The 21,522-nt window shown below is 43.2% G+C and overlaps 1 protein-coding gene across 2 annotated transcripts in view; it reads left to right on the top strand.

Annotated features, from left to right (window-relative positions):
* LOC105448940 (CCR4-NOT transcription complex subunit 6-like) overlaps positions 1-21,522 on the top strand; it is a 487,816-nt gene that overhangs the window by 445,314 nt on the left and 20,980 nt on the right. For both annotated transcript variants that reach the window (XM_011687835.1, XM_011687844.1), the window contains exon 4: positions 16,509-16,577. In XM_011687835.1, coding sequence (XP_011686137.1) covers positions 16,509-16,577 — 69 coding nt within the window. The remainder of the gene's footprint in view (positions 1-16,508; positions 16,578-21,522) is intronic.

Below are 21,522 nucleotides of genomic sequence, written 5' to 3'. Positions count from 1 at the left end.
ACTTTATCTAGCGCCGCTTAAATTCCGTAGGAAATCGCCGCCGCGCAAACGATTTCAAATCGGCAATCGCGGTGAAACTTCGTGATCTAATAACTGCTGCTGCTCGTCCCTGATAAGAAGAAAGACTGCTTTTGATCTAACGGCACTCTCGAAATGAATGTCTTTCTCGGAGATCTTGTCACGAATTCGTAAAGATTAATTGTTCTCGAATTTATGTGAAACTGAATAAAAAATCCGATCGAAAGACATGCCATACACTTTGTATGCGATTGATATTGCGTTCAGGTCGTTAAAAAAAAATTCACTATCTTAATCTTAATTGCATCGAAAGCTCATCGAATTGATTAAAAGTTAGATAAATCGCTAAATTAATTCGCATACCTCCTCTTTATTCGCAATTAACAAGACATTTGCTTTCTGTTGCAGGTAAGAAACCATTTGAGGAATTTCTCGACTTCGAGAATTGATCTTTTTGCGACGTCACTCGGGGAGCACTCGTGAGACATATACTGTTATTACGTTATTACTACTTATTCGTAATTTCATTACGCGTTACATTAACTAAGTAACATACGTACGAATTACACTGTAATTAATGCGTAAGGCGAGAAAGAAAATTCCACGCAGGAACTCGTTAAATACTGATTATCTCTTACCGCTGCTGCATTGGCGCTTGTGGTGTATATTCGCGCTTTTATTGTACATTTTATCATAAATAACAGCCTCTCGTCCCGCGTCGCTGCGAGTATTAAAAAAAAAACGAACATCTTAACCGTATTTACCGGTTTTTTGATTACGATCTCGTCCCGTCTTATTTTACTATTTCGGCAGTTTTCACTTAATGCAAGAATAGCATCAAAAGTCCATAGTATTGCGCGAGTGTCTGCCAGTGTAATGTATTTCTCCAAGTCGCTCGATTAGAATCGCCCTTTTGCTCGAGCAAGGAAATTGCCCGTAATTTCCGCGTTCCGTAGACGCGAACCTCGCATCGACCTCATCTGTTAGATCAACGTCAACCCTAAAGCTTCGCGTCTAACATACCACTATTATTTTAATATCATTGTAAATATAGTTTAATTATTTAAAAGAAAAGGTCTTGCGCTAGTTTAATTGAAGAAATGATTTATTGCGATTATTATCAGATATTTAAAAAAATTTTCTAATTAATGTGCACTAATGCGTGATCAAAATTGTTTTAGACTTAAGTTCCGTTAAGAACCGGATGCATACAAAACGACACTTTGAAGTAAAGCGTTTACTTGATGTACTTTATACTTGGCGCGAGGCGCTACCGCGTGTCTCTCGATACAAAGTACCTATTACACGAAATATTCATGCACCTATAAAGTCAGATTAGTGGCATCAGGCAATTGATCGTCGTCATCGCATCTTCGACATAACTCGCGCAAAGTCCCCTTTGATCTGCTCGTAAGGACGACTGCAAGTCGCCTCGATCAAGTCTCTCATCATGTCCCGCCGCTAAGATCATTAGCAATTTTATGGAGGGGCAGGCTCAGATCGCGTTTTGTTTTAAAAACCTGTCGGTCGGTCGTCATCGTCGGCGTCATCGTCATCGTCGTCATCAGTAAGTACACAGAAAGAAAGGAGCAAGTTATAATCAAGATCAAGATCATTTGTTATTTATCGCTTCTATTTTTGCACATTATTTGTCATTAATATGATGACCTGTGTGCGTCGTAATTCTGAATTCACAGCATGAACAGCATTAATATTCTTTGAACGTCAATAATTTGCGCGATATGGCGAGGGTAAAATCAAGTTAGCATTCAGCAAAAATATTTATGAATGGCACGAAATCATCAAATGACGCGTACATTACGCGGGCATAGAATTATCAAACGACAATTCAGGTTTCTCTTCTCTTTCTCTCTCTCTCTTTTTTAAATTGCTTTTCTGTCATCTTTTTTTTTCAACAAAAGGCACGTTCTATGTCCCCGTTGTTGCTTTGTGTAAAAGTTGAATCGAATATATCGTGCGGTTTCATTCTAATTGACTCAATAATTGCACGCTTTGTTGAAGCACGAGTTGTAGCCGTTCTTTAATCCCGACGTCTCGAGCGAGAGACGTCTTTGATACTTTTATCTCGATATCCCCCGGCTGTTATTCAGCGCCGAGAAACGCTAATGATCGCCGATGCGGAGCTTAACGAGATAATGTGTTATCATCGGCGATCAACTGGACTGACATTAATTCGAGGTTTGCTTCTTTACACCGACACCTCTCACGAGGCCTGATCGCGAGTTAAAGCGCTTAATTATGTTACATCCATTCGTGGGGGCTTTCCGAGAGCGCATTAGGTTAATGAAACAGGACTTGCGAGGGCACATTGACAGATCGACGAGTTACTTGCCGCGATCTTCCGAGGATAACCTATAATTGCATTTCTTTTCTTTTACATCGTCAATCTGTTAGTAATTACATTACAATGATGTCGGTAATCAAACTACAATTCGCAAAGGGTGCGAATTTACGGGAGAAAAAGAAGAATCAGTCTGAATTGATCCGAAGAGTCTGTTATTAATGCAAAACCGGACCGTCTCGCTCGAAGTAAATACAAGAATAAAATATCTTTATTAATTTTCGTATAGATATTCTGTATTCAAAACATCCTAAAATTGTAATTAAGAATTTAAGTTTCCTTTAAGATGCAATCGAGACGTGTTGTCCTCCCTCCTTTTTTTTGCTCACGAATACGATAACGCAGCACACGCAGATTATGTTCTGTGTTAATAGAACCGTCCGCTGATTATTATGCAGAATATCGCGTGATACGACGGATCGATCGATCATCGTCGTAATGGCCTTAAGGGGCGATCGCTTCTTTGCGAAATCCCACGTGTTTATCGCCACGCGGTGTACAAGCCCGCTTCTGCAACAAGTTGTCGCAACGGGTTGTCGACTTATTTCGATCGGGCGTAATTACGCGCGCGGCGAATCGATCGGACGCGCGAAGACGCATCTCGCGTTACTGCTGCACGGGCAAGGAGGATGCATCGGCAGAGGGACGTGTTCTGTCCGGACGACGAGCGACAGAAATGTAATAATGTGCGTGCGTCGTAAGCTTATCGCGGGACGTTGCGCTTTGTGATAAGCCTGACGTGCGTACCGAGAAAATTAACGCAATTAAATCGGCGAGATAATCTTTACAGAATTTCGAAGTGACTTCTCAGTCACTTCTGTTTTTGTCGCTATCTCTCGCACCTGTCTTGCGGGTACGTTTTTATTTTGCATGTTTCTTATATATTTTTTATGTTTTAATGTGAAACACACTTCGCTATATTCCACCTTCAATTAAAATAATATTTAGCGGAAATGAGGCTATATGACGAGAATTAATTATATATTTTACAAGCATTGGTTTAATTTCTTTTACCAAGAAACATCTTGTTTTTATATCTATAGGTATGCTCATTAATTGCTTTCCACCAGATCTGGCTTCACTTCATTTACATAGTGCTAATAATAATGATAAAGCCTTTTATGTCGTTTTCCTTCACCTGTCGCGATACTGCTGTCTGAAAAATTGTGCTCAACGCGCTTTCGCATAGTCGGCAGCGGGAAGGAATGCGAGCGACAGAGAGAAAGCTGCAAAACCCGACGGAGAAAATAAAAGCTTTGAGCTCGCGGAGAAAAGTCGGCACGCCGTGTAAAAGCAAAGGCAGAGAAGAGAGGAGAGGCTCTCGTAGAAAGGAAAAATATGTCCGCTCCCGGGAATACAAAAGTCACCCCATCTATAGCCATCATTCGCCACCCGCGGCAGCGAATTCTCAACTAACCGAACGCGTTCTCGCCATACTCGCTTATTCATTCCCGCCCTAAAGCAATGCGAAAACTCGATAGAGATCTCGTCGGGTAGAGGCGGGGACTATCGGTCCTAAATGGCTGAGGTGGTATGGCGTTTTTCAACTTGTCGGATAATATTTTGTCTTTTTATCCCTCTCCCACTCTCACTCTCGCTAGCATTAGGAGTAAGTTTTTGAAAAAAAAAAAAAACATTTTCACTCGGTGATCGCGAAACGCGAGGGATGAGCCGAAAGTAGCGAGATTGTTTTTGCGCGAATATTTTTTCAAGTACTAGTCTTTATGTCGGGAGTTTTTGCCGTGAACGACGCAAAATATTTTTCGAGGATACCTGGTGGTAAATATTCTTCTCTTTTTTTCCGAGAACGGAAGAAGAGACAACTTTTCTTCTTTCTGTCCCCCTTTTTCTTGTCGAAGATATCTTCCGCGGGAGTGACGCGAAGCAACCGTGGATTTAATAATACATCGCAAACATATACATAGTACTTTCGCGTGTATGTGAATACAGGAAAGCAACAATATCCTTAAGTTATCCTAAGTCCCGGAAATGAGGGAAAGATGCAGAAGGGGAAACTTTAAGTGAAGCATTGAGAGTCGAAAGAGAATCGTGTAACAATTGCGGAAGTATACAAAAGTTCGGGGAGAGGCACCGCCACCGCCGCCGCTGACGACTACAAGCGGCTCCTCTGTCTCTCTCGTTAAAACTTTCAAAACTACTCCGGATGATGCAAATTACGCCTCCGCTTCCGGCACGGGGGACGCGGAACGCAGCAACCGGTCGGTCGGTGAGAGCGGAGAGGATTGTTGCAACAAGTTTGCGAATTATTCGAAAGAAGATACGAATTACGCTCCCGGCGTAATGTCGCTCGGTTGTTGTACACGGAAACGAGGAAACGGTTAGACAAATATGAGAGCGTCCTTACGAAGAAAATACTGCGCAGCGTCGAGCAGTTTCTGCGCGGTGCTTCGTTTTACATCGCGCGGCCAAAGACTGTTGGGCATTTAAAAGGCTCTTTGATACATTAATATTATAAAAGATAATTAAGAAGTATATACAAGCAATTTTTACTTTGAATCGCAAATTTAACCCATTTTCTACCCTCTTGTCATTATATTGTCAAATATTTATTACTATAATTATTATCTAAATTATTTATATATTATATAAGAATTTCTTTTCTTAGTGTTCTTGAGAATTGAATGTTACCAGTTCGCTGCCGTAGTTGCGCCTACATCGCGTCTACGCGCCCATCATGACGTCCGACATTGCGCGCGAAAATGGGTCTTTAAATTCCGCGCGGCGCCCTTTCGGCCTTGAGGCGCGACCGCTGCATTAGTATGCCTCCGCCGTGTATAACACGAGCTCGGCAGCCCCCTTCTTCCACGCTGTAAAGCCCGAACATTATTCTGAAATATGACGCCGAATGCCATTCGCCTCCGGTTACACTCGTAGCTCACTCGTTGCGCCAAGCGAATCGCGACTTCGCATAAACGACGCGCGAGGCGATTCCCTCCGCGAGAGGACTTGAATAAACTACCGAAAGAAAAAGAGTGAGAAATTACCCAGACCGCATGATTGTTCGAAACTACTTCTCGAATGCAACGAAAATCAAAAACACAATTGCGCGAATATACGCGTTAATTATTATTGCGATAATTACATATCTATTGTGTGTATAATTATAAGGACGTGTATCTTCTGCAACTAGATTTGCAACTATAGAAATATTGTAATAAGCATTCAGATCTAATGTAGCGGATATGATTCTTTCTTTAATTCTGTTAAAAATAATTTTTTTTTTCTATATACTATTATAATTTCGTTACTTCTGAGGAATGTATGTATTGTAGAATTTATTGTCTGACGTGAACGGCAAATAATTTTTTGAAAAATTTTAGTTAAAATTGCAACACTTTAATACTGTGTTTGCTCCCCTCGGTCGTATTATAGCCCCAGAGACGCGTCCGTGAACTCTAGAGTGGCTTCATTCGTTTTCCCGGATTACGGGTTGGGGACCCAGGGAACCGGAATTGTCCGCGTACCCCGGAAGACGTATCCTCGCCGCGTGCTCCTGATAGTACGAGATATAACCGCGAATGAATTCGTAATATCCCGGAGGCTTAGTGTCCGTCGTCCCGTCGGTGATCGTGAAGTATGGCCGCGCGCGGTCGGGTTAAGCCGCTGCCGAAAAGAAAACCTGGCGACGAGGCTGCGATTTGATGAAGACGGTAGCGCGTTTTTATCGTTTTTTGCCTTTTCTTTCGCACGAGAGATTTATATCTCGGGAACCAGTCTCGTTAGTGGCAGATCCGAAAACGATAAATCGGTATACCTCCCTGCCTTCCGCGAGGACGCGTTTAATCCGTGTGACTTTTCATTTATCTTTCCGAAAGGTTCGGGACCAGGCGAAACCGTAAATGTCCGATTTCACAATTAACAACGAGGGAGCGTAGAATAAAATCGATCGTTACTTTTACTCCGATCTAATGGATCTCTATCTCTATGGGATCAGCGGAAGGATGTTCGCCATGAAAAGGAAAAAACCGCTGTAATCGCGCCCTTGCGAGTCGAATGCGTTTGAAATCATTAAACGCAACGACGATGAAATCGCGACAGAGCGAGGACGCATCTTCCGCGAACCTGTGGCGTTCTCAGATCACGGGAGGAGGAATGGGGGAATTAATGGCGATAGCATACCTTGAATGGCTGAGTTTACACCTGTGCGCAGTTACTCCCGCAGATTCGATATGCCGGCTTAGTCCGACTTACCGGGGAGTTACTGCCGAGATGATACTACCACTTCTCGGTATGCAGCAATAAATATACACATCTCTCTCTCTCTCTCTCTCTCTCTCGCTGAATAAGGGCTATTTCGTAATACAGCCTCGATATCAGAATACTTTATATTGTACCGAATACAAATATAATAATACATCGCCGACATTCAAGCCGTGTATGCGGATTTGGCATGAATCGCGGTATTCGCGATAGTATTTATTTTACGGCGACATAAATGTATTATACAATATAAGCTTCGGGGGATATTTATCGATTAGCAAACGGTACCTAATACATCAGACGATTGCGTGAAAAGTCAATATTTTCAAGGGGAGACAAGAGCGGACACAATTGAAACAACGATTCTTTTTTTGCAAAAGAGACACTCGTATAAGTACTAAAATAATACGAATGTAATGCAGGGTTACTTCTTGAACTCATTCCAAGCAACGTCTGCGATTCTGGAATGGGATTTTGGGAAGTCTGGTCCCGACGAAGAAAGTCGTCTGACGAGATAAAGGAGTCGTTCAGTCGATCGGCTATTGCCAAATCCGCGACTGGCGTCCATATCCGCCGCGCTCCACGTTTTCCGTTTGATTTCCGATTATTATCGGTCTGAGACACGCGTGCCTTCTTCCGACGAAACCAACCTCGAAGCTCGTTCTCGAGTGGTTCACTTTCCAATTGCGATTCCACAACCGGAGAGTGATCCAGCGCTTTTATTCACTTTAAGTACAAATCGAACGAGTGGAGAGGAACGCATAATTTTTTTCCTCTGATTGACGAGAATTGCATTATGCATTCCCAGTGATATCGTATATTATGTATCACGATAAAATATGCTGGAAAAACAGTTCCAATCGATACTTGATATCGTTGAATAGTGGAAATAAATTTTGTTAGAATTTTTGAGGTAAATGGAAAGAACGATTTTGCTGGATACAAATCTGAAAATAATTTTGTTGGAAATTCAAACTGATTGCTAGAATATCAAAACGTTTAACAGCAATGCTTATTGTGTTTGCGTTTCCAAGAAAATTATTTTGAATGGTCGAATAAAATTATTTTCAGATTTATTTTTAGATCTTCCAGCAAAATCGTTCTTTCTGTGTAAGACGGAACAATAAAATTATACACTCTAGATAGAACGGTAGATATATCACGATTGATTTTTGTCGATCACGTTAACATTGTTACGTCGACGGATATTCCTTCTCCAAATATACATTTTTATATCTCCAAATTGTCAGAGACGACGGGATTACATTCGAAGAAGTTGCAAATTGCGCCTTATCGCGATCCCGCTGTGCCGAATTTAAATGTCCGCATAATCTTTGGGGGTACATCACCCCAAAAGCGATACCTACATATCGGCCGGATTCTCTCCCGCCCTACCCTCCCTCGCCCGCGGGGAGAAGCAGGGAGGCAAGGGAGGAATCGATAAAAACGCACGTCTATATAATCGGAAAGCGTACCGTATCCCGGATTTTCAGATAATAAGGTGCTATGGTATGCCACGCGGCGCGTTCTGAAAATGGATCGACCCTTTCGAGAGTAATCTCATAAATACGAAGCTTTACGCCCTCCCGTACACAGAGTTGATACAGAGATAGTAAGGAGATACACAGACGGCAGTGCTTCGGGCGGAACGGGGGAAGGGACGTGAGGAAACGAAGAATAGTGACGTTCGGAACTATTTGTCTGTTACCTCTCGGGATCCCGGTAAACGTGACTTACGTTAAAAGCCGAGCCCGCGCGTGTGATTCAATATTGACGTACCCCGTCTACGTACGGTGTATCTTTAAACTGTCGCTGACAAAGGAGAATATACATGTGAAGGATAAAGGGCGGAAAACGCGAGCGACAGCGTTTCCCTCGACGAGAGCCCTCTTTGTCGATCCCTTTTCCCGCCCTCTCCCTTTCCCACCTCCTCTCATCCGCGAGATGCTAAAAAGAGAGAAAAAAAAGTGCAGGGAAACGATAAAGTGTTGCATTTTTCATGCCTCTCGTGATCAGTCCTTTCCGCCCGAAGCCTTCCATTACGGGTATTCGTTATTGATGCGCCGAAGAAGATTGGAAGGTGTTTCAATTATAATTATGACTGGGAGTTTTCTTTAAAGAAGAGAATATTGCAACGGTCTCAAAGCGCTGCAGTTTGTCTCGCGGATATGATCTAATAGTGTTTTGTAATTGGCTTTATTTTAATTTTAAACCATTTTTTTAATTCTGGGACATTCAATATCTTAGGAGACAGAGGCAAAGGTTCTCTTCAATAAATCATACGATATCGCAGATGAAGTCTATAGTTAGTCTCCGTAATAGAGTTTTCACCGATTGTTAATTTTTAGAGGAACAATCTTTGAAAGATAAATCTTTTGATTTTTCGATTTTGAAAGTCTGAGATCAAGTAACAAAAGTAGCAACAAAGAGTGATAGCAGAAAGACCTGTTTTTTCGCCCATTTTAAAAGACTTATTTTTTGGACCTCAAATTTCAAATTTTTTTTATGCCAAATAGTACTATATGATATAACATTAATCCTAGAGAAATTTTAAGATGAGCATAGGCACGGTTCCGGAGATATGAAGGGATGAAAGTGATTGTTTCTTATCACTTTTATGGAAATCATCACTTTCACTTGTATCTCCGGAACCGTACCTATGCTCTTGAAATTTTACTGGGATTAATGTTTCATCTAATAGTACTATTTGCCATAAAAAAAGTTTGAAATTCGAGGTCCAAAAAATGAACGAAATTTGCCATCACTCTTTTTGAAAAACAAATGTACACATTATTTGGTAAATATTATATTACGAGTCGTCGATCGACGATCACAATGGGGGTAAAATTGATCAAGAACGAGGAGAAATACAGTCTCTCATTTTAAAAGTTCCAGCGGTAGGAAGAATCACTTTATCCTTAACCGGAAAGTTTTCCAGCTTAAGCCATTAATCGGCGATAAATGTCGGCTGATTACTGTCGGCAGTTATCGCATCGCTTTGATCGAGAAAAGGAAAAAGGCTCGTGCAATATTCTTTCTACAAATTCACATTTTTATTTAAATTTTAAAATTTTAATTCATTTTATTATTGATTATTCAAAATAATTATAAACGGAGGAATGTATAGTACTACTAGTATAAGTATATAGTATTAGGATATTCCACATTTTTAATTTAAAAATTTTAAAACCTTAGAAATTAAATTTTTATATAGATCATTTGCACTTTTTATTGCGAGAGACAAAAATGAGCCAGAAACACTCGTTAGAAAGTTGTGAGTAAAACAAGGTTGAGAGCCACTGAATTACTATTTGTTCGTTACACTTTTGTCATACATTTTTATCGCAAAAAAATGTTGACTCGCGTGCGTGTGTGAAAATAAAATCTCGGAAAATTAAAAAAAATTGTTATGTAAAATAGAGAAAAAAGCGGGACGCATGGGAGAGTATGACGCAACAAATACGACGAGCGCGTCTCCGGTTCTCTCGCGTCCGGTATTTAATCCGCTATTCGGTAACAATTCAACGCGTTTTATCGAGGCTGCCGGGGGTAACTCTTATCACGATTTGTCAGAGGTCGTTTACAACACGGGGCGAGAGACATCCGTATCGCGGGAAAACGCTTCCGTCTGTCTGTTTATCGCAGTCGGGAATGTGTGCTTCCATTCCTGGGCTCTCTCGCTGCTACCTACGATGTCCGCCGAGTGCGTGCCACAAATTACCGTCGAGCCAGTAATTACCGTCGGCAAAAAGCGAACCCGTATTTTAATCGGCGCGCAATTAAAGTTTATTGGACTACACGCGATACAATTTATCGTATCGGGGGCCTTCCGCGCTCGCGTTTATATTAATTCTATGACTGCAGAACCGTAACTAGAATTGTAACTAACTCGGGCAACCCCGTCCGTAATTCAAACGCTGCATCTTTCTTTTGCAACGCCGTATGTAACGAAATAAGGTATGACAATATATAAAAAATTTTAACAATCTAATTATTTTTTTCTTTAGACTTTAAGTATACGTTTTACAAAGTACAAATTTTATTTTTAAACTAATCTAAGATTTAATATTGTTTGTTAAGGAAGTTTTTATTTCTAACGAAAAAACAGGTGCTTATACATAAATCTTCTCTCACAAAGCAGATAATTACAAAAATTTCAAAAATTATAGGAAAAATAAAATTATAAATAATTAAAAAATTATTGTTTTAGACGAAGATTGCATAGAAAGAGAGAGGGTTGTTACAGATTCCTTTCCGATGGGCGCCACTTTCGCCACGTTAATAATCACGGCACTGAGCGCAATAATAATTTTCGCTGATGCTAGGCGAGCCATTCGTTTCCTTCGCAGCAACGAGGCGAGCTCTTTAATAAGGTAGACAGCGCGTAATTACGCGCGATCAGCATACCGGAGAATTGTCAGTGTTGCCAGATGGGAATTAAGGGCACGCATGTCGCAGGATGCACACGTCGATAGTTTCCTCTCATTGATTCGCACTCGGGGAGTCCTCACTTTGTGCAGACCTCAAAAGGGTTGTGCCCCGACAATTTTCCCTGGCCAACTCGGCGAAGGATATTTATGAACGGTGATTATGTAGAAATAACATCGGTCGAGTCACGAGCCGCGATTAAAATATCTAATTGAATGTATGATTAACGAACGCTGTCAATTTGCTGTAATCGATTACGCTCGGTAAGACCACCGCGAAACACTTGAAGCAGCGCCGCAGTTGTACGCGGGATGTACATGCAGATTGCTATTCGAGAGATGTCTTTTTATTACATTAATTTAAAAAATTATTAACGTAAAATTTTTTTTTTAAATTAACAACTTCGAGCCGACGACTTTTAAGTTGATTAAAATCTCGAGAGGGATTTTTGCAAGTTAGATTTCAGGAGTGCAAAATAGATCGTTAGGTCAATCCTCGTTTAATTCAAGATGGTACTCAATTTAAAAGGGAACGACAAACTAGGTCAAATAAAAAAATATCGGCTTTCTCCGTATCGGAGAATTATTGTGTCGACTTCGATGCTTTTGTGTGTGCCGAGTAATAAACAGCGCCGTAATTACATTAAATTTTTTTTTCCACGGCTCAGCCACATCAAAGGGAATAATATCGCGAATGGATCTCTCCGAGGAAGCTTTAATTTTAGCTATTACATTATTGAAAATACGGGGCGCGGCGAAAATTGTAATTCCAATAAAACGAGCGAGGGGCAGGAACGGGGTACACGGCAACGGACGTGCAGATTTAGTCCTGCCGTTCCTCTTTATTTTCACTTGAATTATACGGTTCCGCAGACTTGATAAAAAGCGTCATGATGGAGCAATTTCCAGATTAAGGGGACACGCGGCCGCAAACTGTTTTGCGAAATTTTCAGCGACGTGGTATTAAGAAAATTTTAATATACGCGCGTGTACTACCGGCGGAGAGACTCGAGAAGGAAGATTAAATGCATCCTAAATAAAATAAAAGCGCGCATAAATTAAAAATGTCGCGACTGTAATAGCTCCAACAATCTTCTCTCAAGTCGTGGAATGAGTGCGCTTTAGAAATGTCGAGGTTGAGCCTCGGCTTAACCCTTATTCGAGTTATTTGAGACATGATTATTTTATTAAAAAAAACTAACGAAACCGAGATTAGATAAATAAAATGTTACATTAATTAATTATTTTCTTTTATTATATTATGTATTTTATTATATATTTAAGCGTGAGAGAAAGAGAGAGAGCGAGAGAAGTGAAACTTAATTTTCGAGTTTTTTTGAATTAATAATAAAGTCTCACTCGAAAAAACGTCTCATGTATAAACGATTTGGTCGTTTTAAAATTCAAAATCAAGCTAAAAACACGCTACATGTTCTTCCTTTCGTAACTCCGCACCTCCGTTCGTCTTAGTCGTCTAGAGGCTCTCCTCTTTCTTCGGTTAATCGGCACGTCAATTCGCGAAACCGAGAACGTCTCAATCCGCGGGACGTTAATTATTAAGGCGAACGAGTTTAGAGAGCGCGGATCGCTTCCCATGACGGCGCCGCGCCGTGAAGGTTCCAGGGAAACGAGCGTTGTAAAGGGAGAAAGGGACAGACGGGAGGGTCTCTCCGGCGCGGCGCGATAAGCGAACACGAAGTGAAGAAGCTCGAACACGTTGCACCGGGGAAATTACGAGGGCCGTCTCGCGTATCGCGTCTCGACGGGAGATCTTAATTGGGTCTGTAAGACCCGGAATGCGGACGACGGACGGCTCTCGCGTAATTGTTTCCGCGCATACCTACGCCGCTCTGTACGTACGGCTGTAATCGCGTGTCGCGCTTCTTACCTCTCTCATGGACCTGGCCGCGGCGCGGCGCGGCGCGGCGTGAGATTTCCGTGCGAAAAGGATTCGGCGCGATTGACTGCAATCAACAGCGTCTATAAGAGACATAATCAGAGACTTATACTTCTCGTCCAGATATCTCTTACGCATTCGTACGCATTAGTGCGTAATAAATACAGTATATCTATATATATATAATATATATATGTCTTTTACTTTATCTTTGAATTAACTGTAGAAAACTGGCGCGCGTCTCATAATTCACATTGTAAGGAGCTTACGGTCATCGCAGCCGTCCCGGAAGAGCGAATCCACCGCGAAAATTAATATACGTATGTGTAATTATGCAATCTCACGATCTCTGGGTTGATGGCTCAACTTTAAACAGATACCCATCTCATAATTCACATTGCTAAGAGGCTTACGCTCACTGTGCGTTTAGAAGCGACTGCCAAGAGTCTACCATGAATATTAAAGTCGCGGATTCTATACAATTAATGATAGAATGTCGCGAACTTCGGATGTGACGGTCGAATTTTGTGTGTAAAACGCTCGCCTTGCGCGCGCGCGTACACGCGTACGTGCGTGCGTGCGTGAGAGGCTCGGGATCAACGTTCACGGAGCAAGCCGCGCTCTTAGGTACTGCGACGTCCTCGTCCTAAGCTCTACGCATTTAAATTCATTGAAGCCAGAAATACAACGTCGAATAAATCGCCGCGACGTCAACTGCGACGTGAAATACGCCCCTTTGCATGCCGAGCGCGGCTCTCTTTCTCATCCTTTCTCTCTCTCTCTCTCTCTCTCTCTCTCCACCTTTCTCGCATGTCGCCTATATTATCCCACCGATGCTCCCGGGGGCGCTATCTCTATCTTCTCGCCTGCGGCTCCCGAGGGAGCGAAATAGAATTCTCAGTTTCAATTCTACGATCTCCCGCTCTCGCCCCTCCCGACCCTTTGCCGCCGCACTTCGTCTCCCTCTTTCTCTATCCCGCGTCCCTCCGCGCGTCGAGATAGACCAAGACTCGCCGAGGATCTTCGCCGGCGACCCTCGTCGGAGTATCAACCTCCGTCCCGCCTCCGTTTCTCTCTGCCGCCGCGGGGCAGATATTTTATCGGGATCGATCGATACGCCGATACGATGATCTCCGAATTTCTCCTCGAGCGCGCCCTTATCGCCGAGTGCGAAATATTGCGCGGATAATGACAAGCTTGCCTGAAACGAGGCAAAGTGCGAGCGGAAAATCCCGCGGGGCTGGAAAGAAGGAAAGAGATACATATTTGGGATATTATACTTTTTCTCCCAACGTGTTAAGTGCAAAGATATCGATTCTAGGGAAGAACGTGGACTCCATTTCCTCCTTCACTCCTGTTGTCTTATTTTTGCCATTATAACGAGTAGTAAGAAGCAAACAGCCGCGCGTGAAATTACGAAGATATCGGTGAAACAGAGATTAAACGTCGGTTCTTCATTTCGTCTGCCGCTTTAACAGATATCCACGTTTCAGAACTAAGTAAAATCGCCCTGGTAATTGAGGCTTAACGGCGAAACGTTTCGTTGACACTTAACACGCACGGAAATCCCCGGGTTTCGATTATATGGACGGCGGGAAAGCCCCGGCACGAGAAACGGTTTCGGTACCTCGTTTTCAACGCGCGCGAGTTATTCCCGTCCCGATTAATCCCTACGTGCCCGCGGCAGCGACGCTATGATTGGCACGCATGATTGTAACGCGACGTGTTACGAGCTTCGAAAAGCGTTGGATTAATCTCGATGAACGACACGGCGCGATTGAGTTGGTCATCCGCGCGCGCGCGCGCGCGTACGCGAGATAATACGGCAACTTAATGACGATAATCAGTGGAAAGTGACTGCAAATTGCTCACGCTCCGCTGCATTCGGAAAACGTGTTATTACATTATATGTATATGCAACGTCGTGGCATTACTTTACATGCATCCCGTATGTCCTCTCCCTCTTAAAAAAAGTCCCATTCACACTTACATTAGCACGGTCGTTTCCATTTGTTTTTCTTTATTTTTTGATTAATTAATGTAGTGCTCCATTTCTATTTTTTTTTTTATCTTTGTTTCCTCTTGAAATCAATTTTTCGTTTTACGCAGAATATTATATCAATATATACGTGTGCATTTCGTACATATTTGAATATTACTCTCTTAGCGATAAGGAAAAGCTTATCTCGAAAGATAATTCCATTTTAATGGGGAAAAAGTAGAAATGTCCAAGAGTTATTTGCGAACAGATCCTCGGTGAAATATCGGCGAGAGATCTCTCTCCTCCCGGAAAGATTTCGCGCAGCGACCACCGAATAGATTGCGAAACTTCCCCCGCGCCGTAAATAACTCTCCTGTAGTCCAGAAACAACGAGATTATTCTTGAAACTTGGAGGATATTTCAAGGAGGAATCTCGAGAATGCCGAACATAAGCGTCCGACAGGTCGACCTATTTTCTTATTATTAAACCTCAGCCTGACACACGTCCTTCGCGCCGTTCCGCTCTACGCGAGAAGAATCGCGTGTCCGAAAAAGGAAAAGGTCAGGCGAGGCACGTCTTGCCGTTTCAAAAATACGCTTCAAAGACAACAACAATTACTGAGGATGAAAGTAACGTGAGGTTCCGCTCGCGGAGGCTTTGTAGAGCACTTCTTGCACGACTTTCGACACTTACGCTAACCGCTGAAAGCTAAAACAGGACTCTTAACCGCACGACCGGGCGACCGCGGTATTATGTATCCCTTCCCCATTTGCGGTGCGTGTCGGGCAAACGGCGGTTTGTCGTTAAAAACTGACGAAGGGGAATGATGTTGAGGCAACTTGACTGGCTCCGAAAAAGATCTCAACCTTCGATATTAAAATGTTAAATCGATATAATAATAGCCACGTCCGCGCGTTTCTTTACGTGACGGTGTTTTTCCTTCTGTATGACATTCGGATAAATTCGGCTGAATAATTACGAGAACATCTTCCGTTAGTCCTCCCGGAGATAAGTGGTCAGATGAGGCCACGAGGACACACGGTATAAACCCGCTGTCACGTACAGGCGACGATGCGGCGCGTTCTTCTTTCCTCTTCGCGTTTCACGTGCACGCGTACTTCTTGGCCTCGTACCCTGTTAATAGCCACGGAGGCCCGTGCAAGTGACATTCGGTTAAACGATTTAATTATCGGACCGCGCGCTTCCCAGTAAGTGTGCGCCATTATACGTAATGAACCGGGATGTAATGAACTTTAACGAGCGCGCGACTTGCACAACTTTCCTCCTTGCACCGTCAATTTAGCGATTATAATAACCGCGATCATCACTATCTTTGCTTCGCCATTTAATTAGGTTACCCTTAGAACGGTAAAACGTTGCTTTACCCAAAGAAACGAGGGCTCGTAAGCCCGCAGAAGTTGCATCTTCGGCAGATTGTTGACAAAGTCCGGAATAAATCGATGCGAACTTCTAAGATAAATTAGAAGATTAGGGCGAAATAAATTCCAGATGAACTTGGACGTTTATTCCAATAATTTTAAATTTATGTAACGTTAATTTTGTGCGGTTACTAAATGACGGTTTTCATTTTTGCTTTGCAGTTACGGCCAATCATCCGCCCCAGAGACCGTGGATTCCATTGACGAGGCCCAATAGGACGAGACCAACATGTAAGTATTTATTTTCATTCGCTCGTATGAGATTCGAAAACTTGTTCTCCGCACTGCGAATAAAATAAATAAATGAAACAAGTTTCTTTATCTCTACCGATGAGCTCGTTTGTCATAGAAGAAAATTTCGCTTTTTTTTTTCTAACGTTGGAAATTTCCCATAATGAATTAATTTATGTAATTACACTGCGATGCGAAGTACCGTCTTCTCCTAATCTACAGAAGCATCAATCGCAGATCCGAACGCGCTTAATCTTCTTCGCGATCACGTTATAGCGTGGCGGTAAGGTTTTCATTAACGGACTCATCAACGTCGTTTCGCGCCATCGTACATTTGTTAGGATGCGCGAGCCGGGGCGCGCCGCTGAATCAATATGGTAATATGCTTACAACGGCATGCACACGCACATGTTGCGACGGGAAAATAACACGGCGAGCCCGAAGATAACGTATGGGAAAACATACGGCTGATAGTGAATAATACGCCGCTGTGACAATCGCACATGGCGAGTCAAAATATGACGAGTGCGCGGCGAATGCGCGACGTAAAACAAATTACAATTTACGTCCAGCAGCGTAATAAATTCACGCACTAAAGGCCACGCGGCGCCTGCCTTCCCTCGCGCTGCGATATTGAACTTCCCCGTTACTTGAGTCGTTACTTAAAACTCGACGTCGAGTCGCGTTTATGCCTGTACGAGTCAGTAACTATGCTCGTTTCGTGATCGAATTACTGAAAAACGTAAGACGCGATTGCGATATACCCGTTTCAAAAGTAGAAAAAAGTAAAAAAAATATAATCAAATTCATTAAAGAAGAAGAAGAAGAAATTCATTGAAGAATTATAGAAATCTCACAAGAGTCTGTGTTAATCCCCAGTTTCTCGAAGAAAGGGGCTTGCGCGACGCGATATCGCCCAGGGTGAACCGCGTAAATTCGCCTTAACCCGTATCCCGGGTGCGGACGATGGTGGCACCTTGACCATCGGTCAACGCCGACGAGTTTCGCAGCCCCGGAGCGCGCGGTGCCGCGTCGCGCCGCATCCCGCCGCCGCCGCCGCCGACGGCTGTATACCGCACCATCTGGACAGATTTATTGCACGACACGGGCACGGCGGCGGCGGTCGAGGTAGCAGGAAGAGGGTGAAAGAGGGAGAGAAAACGCGCACCGGCGGAGTGAGGTACAAACGGCTGGCTGGTTGGTTGGCCTGGCTGGCTGGCTAGCTGGCTAGCTGGCTGGTCTGCCGCGCCGTCCAAAAGGAAGCCATTGTCGGCTCGCGCTGGACGCGATAAATCATTTCGCTACGGTTTACGCTATTCATTATTTACGAGAAGGCCCATTATACTTACAACGGTCGCTGATTAGTTATACCGTTTGCACGCATATGCAGATGTCTATTGTATTGCTCTTCAGAAAACTCGCGATTGACACTCGCATTACTAGTATACGTTTTCTTGGTTTTTTCGTCCTTTTTTTTATTTTAGAAAGCAGAAGATTAGGAAAGTACCTCTCTTGGGTTTGTAACTCGTAGAGTCCCTGCTTTCCTAATTATATTCCTAACGATATCCCTGATTATAAATGATGATTAAACTTGTTTTTTCCTGATTACGCTACAAATAATGACTAGACTTGATTTTGCACTTAATCTCAGTTTACGATCTTTTATGTCGCACACAAATGCAGAAAATTGTATTTAATTTGCGAAAAAAGTTATAATTGATAACATAAATGTTTACGATATGTGCATAGCTATTCCCCCCGCGGGCATAATATTTGCTTCTGGCTGTTAAATTGCTAGTTTCGATCGCGTGTACGTACGGTAAGTAGTGATTTATCAATAATTTAGAGAAGCACTAAAGCGGGAAATGGCGAATGATTTGGCGTATCGCTGACTTTACCTGAAAACATTACATTTTATTTCAAAGGGAAAAAAGAAACGAAGCGGGCTATTAAATTCCGGATAAATTACACAGATGCTTACTGCCAGTCTTCTAAAACGCGCTCGTCGTAATTCCCGCGAGAGAATCTCACGTACAGGGTGTATCGTAAATTGCGGCAATCAACAACGGAAACGCACTTCCCGATGAATTTAAAGACGATCTTCTCGTAGAATCGAAAATTCCATTCTAGATTATGATTTAGATTAAAGTTCAATTAATAGACGATTTATTTAATAGCAGGGATTAAACGAGTGTAATGTTTCTTTAACTGCAGCTATGTAGAAAATCGTAATTTATAATACGAATGTTATGCGACAGTTACATTAATATCATAAATATAAGAAAATTATATTTGTGGCGAATATTATAATAAAATTTAAAATAAATAGAATAATATAAATTTTACCTAATAATCGTAACAACAAATTACAATTTTAATAATAAATTATAAAGTACGCCGCAGATCCACAATTCTTCAGTGTCAAATAATTTCGCTATTAAATCATCGTTGAATTACCATCAAAAGGAATTTAATGTCAAATCGACAATCCCTGCTGATAGTTGTACTTCACCTTGTACATTTTATCCTTGTTCCACGAAAAATCCGGTAAAGGATATGTTGAATTAAAACGCATATTATTAGTAAACGATCGTGATTGAGCATTACGTACCACGGTTATATGCTAGCAGAAAGAGAAAGAAAGGGAGAATCGTGCGAAATCGCGCTGCAACGCCGTTGGTGGCTGGGTAATCGCTCAATGCGCACGCCGCGTTCGGTGAGAGCTGCCGCCTTACGAACGTGGCAATTTAGGAATTACGCGTGTGCGAACGCTTAAAACCAATTTCACCGAGAACGCCGCAATTATCGTGGCGACCGGACGCGCCGCGCGCACGTTACGCGATTCCGCTCTAACACGCACGGGGTGGTAGGTCTCTTCGCCGCCCGTCATCACCACTGTTATGCCACAGGACCCCTCGACGAGAATTATCCTCGTGTACGCGTTCCGGAACGCGCGGAATCCCCGTCGCTCCGACGATGGGGAACGTGTGTGGTTCCCATCATTGACCCGCAGCATTGACCGTACCAGTTCATGGCCGGTGTGAATTTTAATTTTCGGACAGCGAACTCTCGACTGATCGTATCTCATCTTCCTTTGCGCAGAGAATAAATTTACTCGATCGTGAACATTCCTAAGCGCAAGAAAGAATTATTTTCTTCGTGAATTTATTTTTAAAAAATCCACTGGAGATAATTCGAATGTCATTTCATCGATTTCTCGATTCGTTATCTCATGTACCATCCGAAGGGACGAGCGTAATCCTGAAAACACCACATCTCGCACGTCGCGCAAAGTTGGCGCGATGCCGGGGCCCCTGACGGCAGCCGGACTGGCCCCGTGCAAATTACTCCTTGCACCTCCGCGACGACCCTCACAATCATACTCATTACGGTGGCCCCGTACATGGCCGGGTCGGGTTCTGCGGGACACGGAGCAATTACGCGCCATTATCATTCCGACGCTTGTAACTGCTTGCGCGCGCGCGATTATATTCTTATTAGAAATCGTTATTGCTGTGGCGCGCGGTAATCATCGCCGTTGCCGCTTTTGTCGCGATTATTACCGTCATCGCCGCGTCGATGCGGCCGCGCGGCGTTACACGGGCGAGCGGGTTTGCCGCGCGTTTGTTAGTTAATATCGCGCGAGGGGCCGGCCATTACTATCGCCTCGCCGGAAGATCATCGTCGTTGCCTGTTACTTAATTACCGCGATTATCCTGATCTACAACGATAAGTAATGAAATAATGGCGCTCACTCGTATTCATTTAGATCATTTAGATTCTGGAACAAGGCTCTGAGGTGCGTATATATATATAGTTAACTAGCGCGCTTTCATTAAGCTAAAAATAGCACCGCGAAAATACGAAAGTATTTGTAAAAGAATATTTCTAATTATTGATAAATTTTTTTATTAATAAATACTATAATTCATAAATACTGTTATTAGGCGTTATTGAATTTACATTATAGCGCGAAGCGAGCAGTAAAATTTATTTACTACAAAATTTTTATCAGTATTGTAAAAACGTTTTCAGCAGTCGTAATGTATATTGCAACGTAAAGCGTATATACGAGTGTTAAAAAAAAAAATAGATACGTTCGTATTTCGCGATGTTGCATAGAAATGTGTGCTACTTTCCTCGAATGTTACGTTCAGATGCGAACTCCCTTTCCGTCGATTTATATCGTTGCATTTCCGCGAGGCACGCCGCGTTTATACATTCGCAAAGTCGGTCGGGCGGCGTTTCGATCTACGAATAACTCCGGTTACCGCAAACCAGGCGCGCAAAACCAGGTCGGGCTCTTGAATTTCGACTTCCAGTCGGCCAATTACTCGCGCGGGCAGATTTTTACGTTGTAAATATCCCGCCGCTGCGGACTGGAGATTCGCGGTAATACCGATTTACGAGCCAACTATTTCGGCGTGTACAGCTGCACGGGTTTGTTGCGCCGCAAAGTCGGTTATTTATCGTCGCGGGGATCTTCGCGGAGTTGATCCCCGCACGGAAATTTCGGCTCAGCTCGCAGCACACGAGACGACGCGCGTCGCGTTTTATAAAATATTTCGTAGGTTCGCAACGCGAGCTTCCGGCGCCTTTCGACTCGACTCGAGTTTTCCGACGCGCCTTGAAAGCGATCGCCTAGAAAATACGACGCTGATGTCGATGCTGCTAATTTATTAATCCTCAAGCTATCTACTTCGGTCGTTTGTTGAGCGAGGCAGCCGGTGCGAGAGCCATGCCTCGCGTGGCACGCGAGAACCAAGCGCGGCGGCCTCCCTGGCGTGTGTAAATTAGGTAACCTGTTCGGATCTTCTCTTCGTGGACTGGTTTGGCGACTCTTGAGGCAGGTCGCGGCTCCGGCGCGGCATCGTTGACCTCGGAGAGGATGCCTAGTCCGTGAATGGACCACCGCTCGCACGCTCTGCCATTGACTGCCGTCGCC

This window comes from Wasmannia auropunctata, unplaced genomic scaffold (assembly GCF_000956235.1).
Source record: "Wasmannia auropunctata unplaced genomic scaffold, wasmannia.A_1.0 LD336111.1, whole genome shotgun sequence".
NCBI classification, from domain to species: domain Eukaryota; kingdom Metazoa; phylum Arthropoda; class Insecta; order Hymenoptera; family Formicidae; genus Wasmannia; species Wasmannia auropunctata.
The sequence above is the reverse complement of the archived record's forward strand: the minus strand, read 5'-3'. Positions and strand labels throughout refer to the sequence as shown.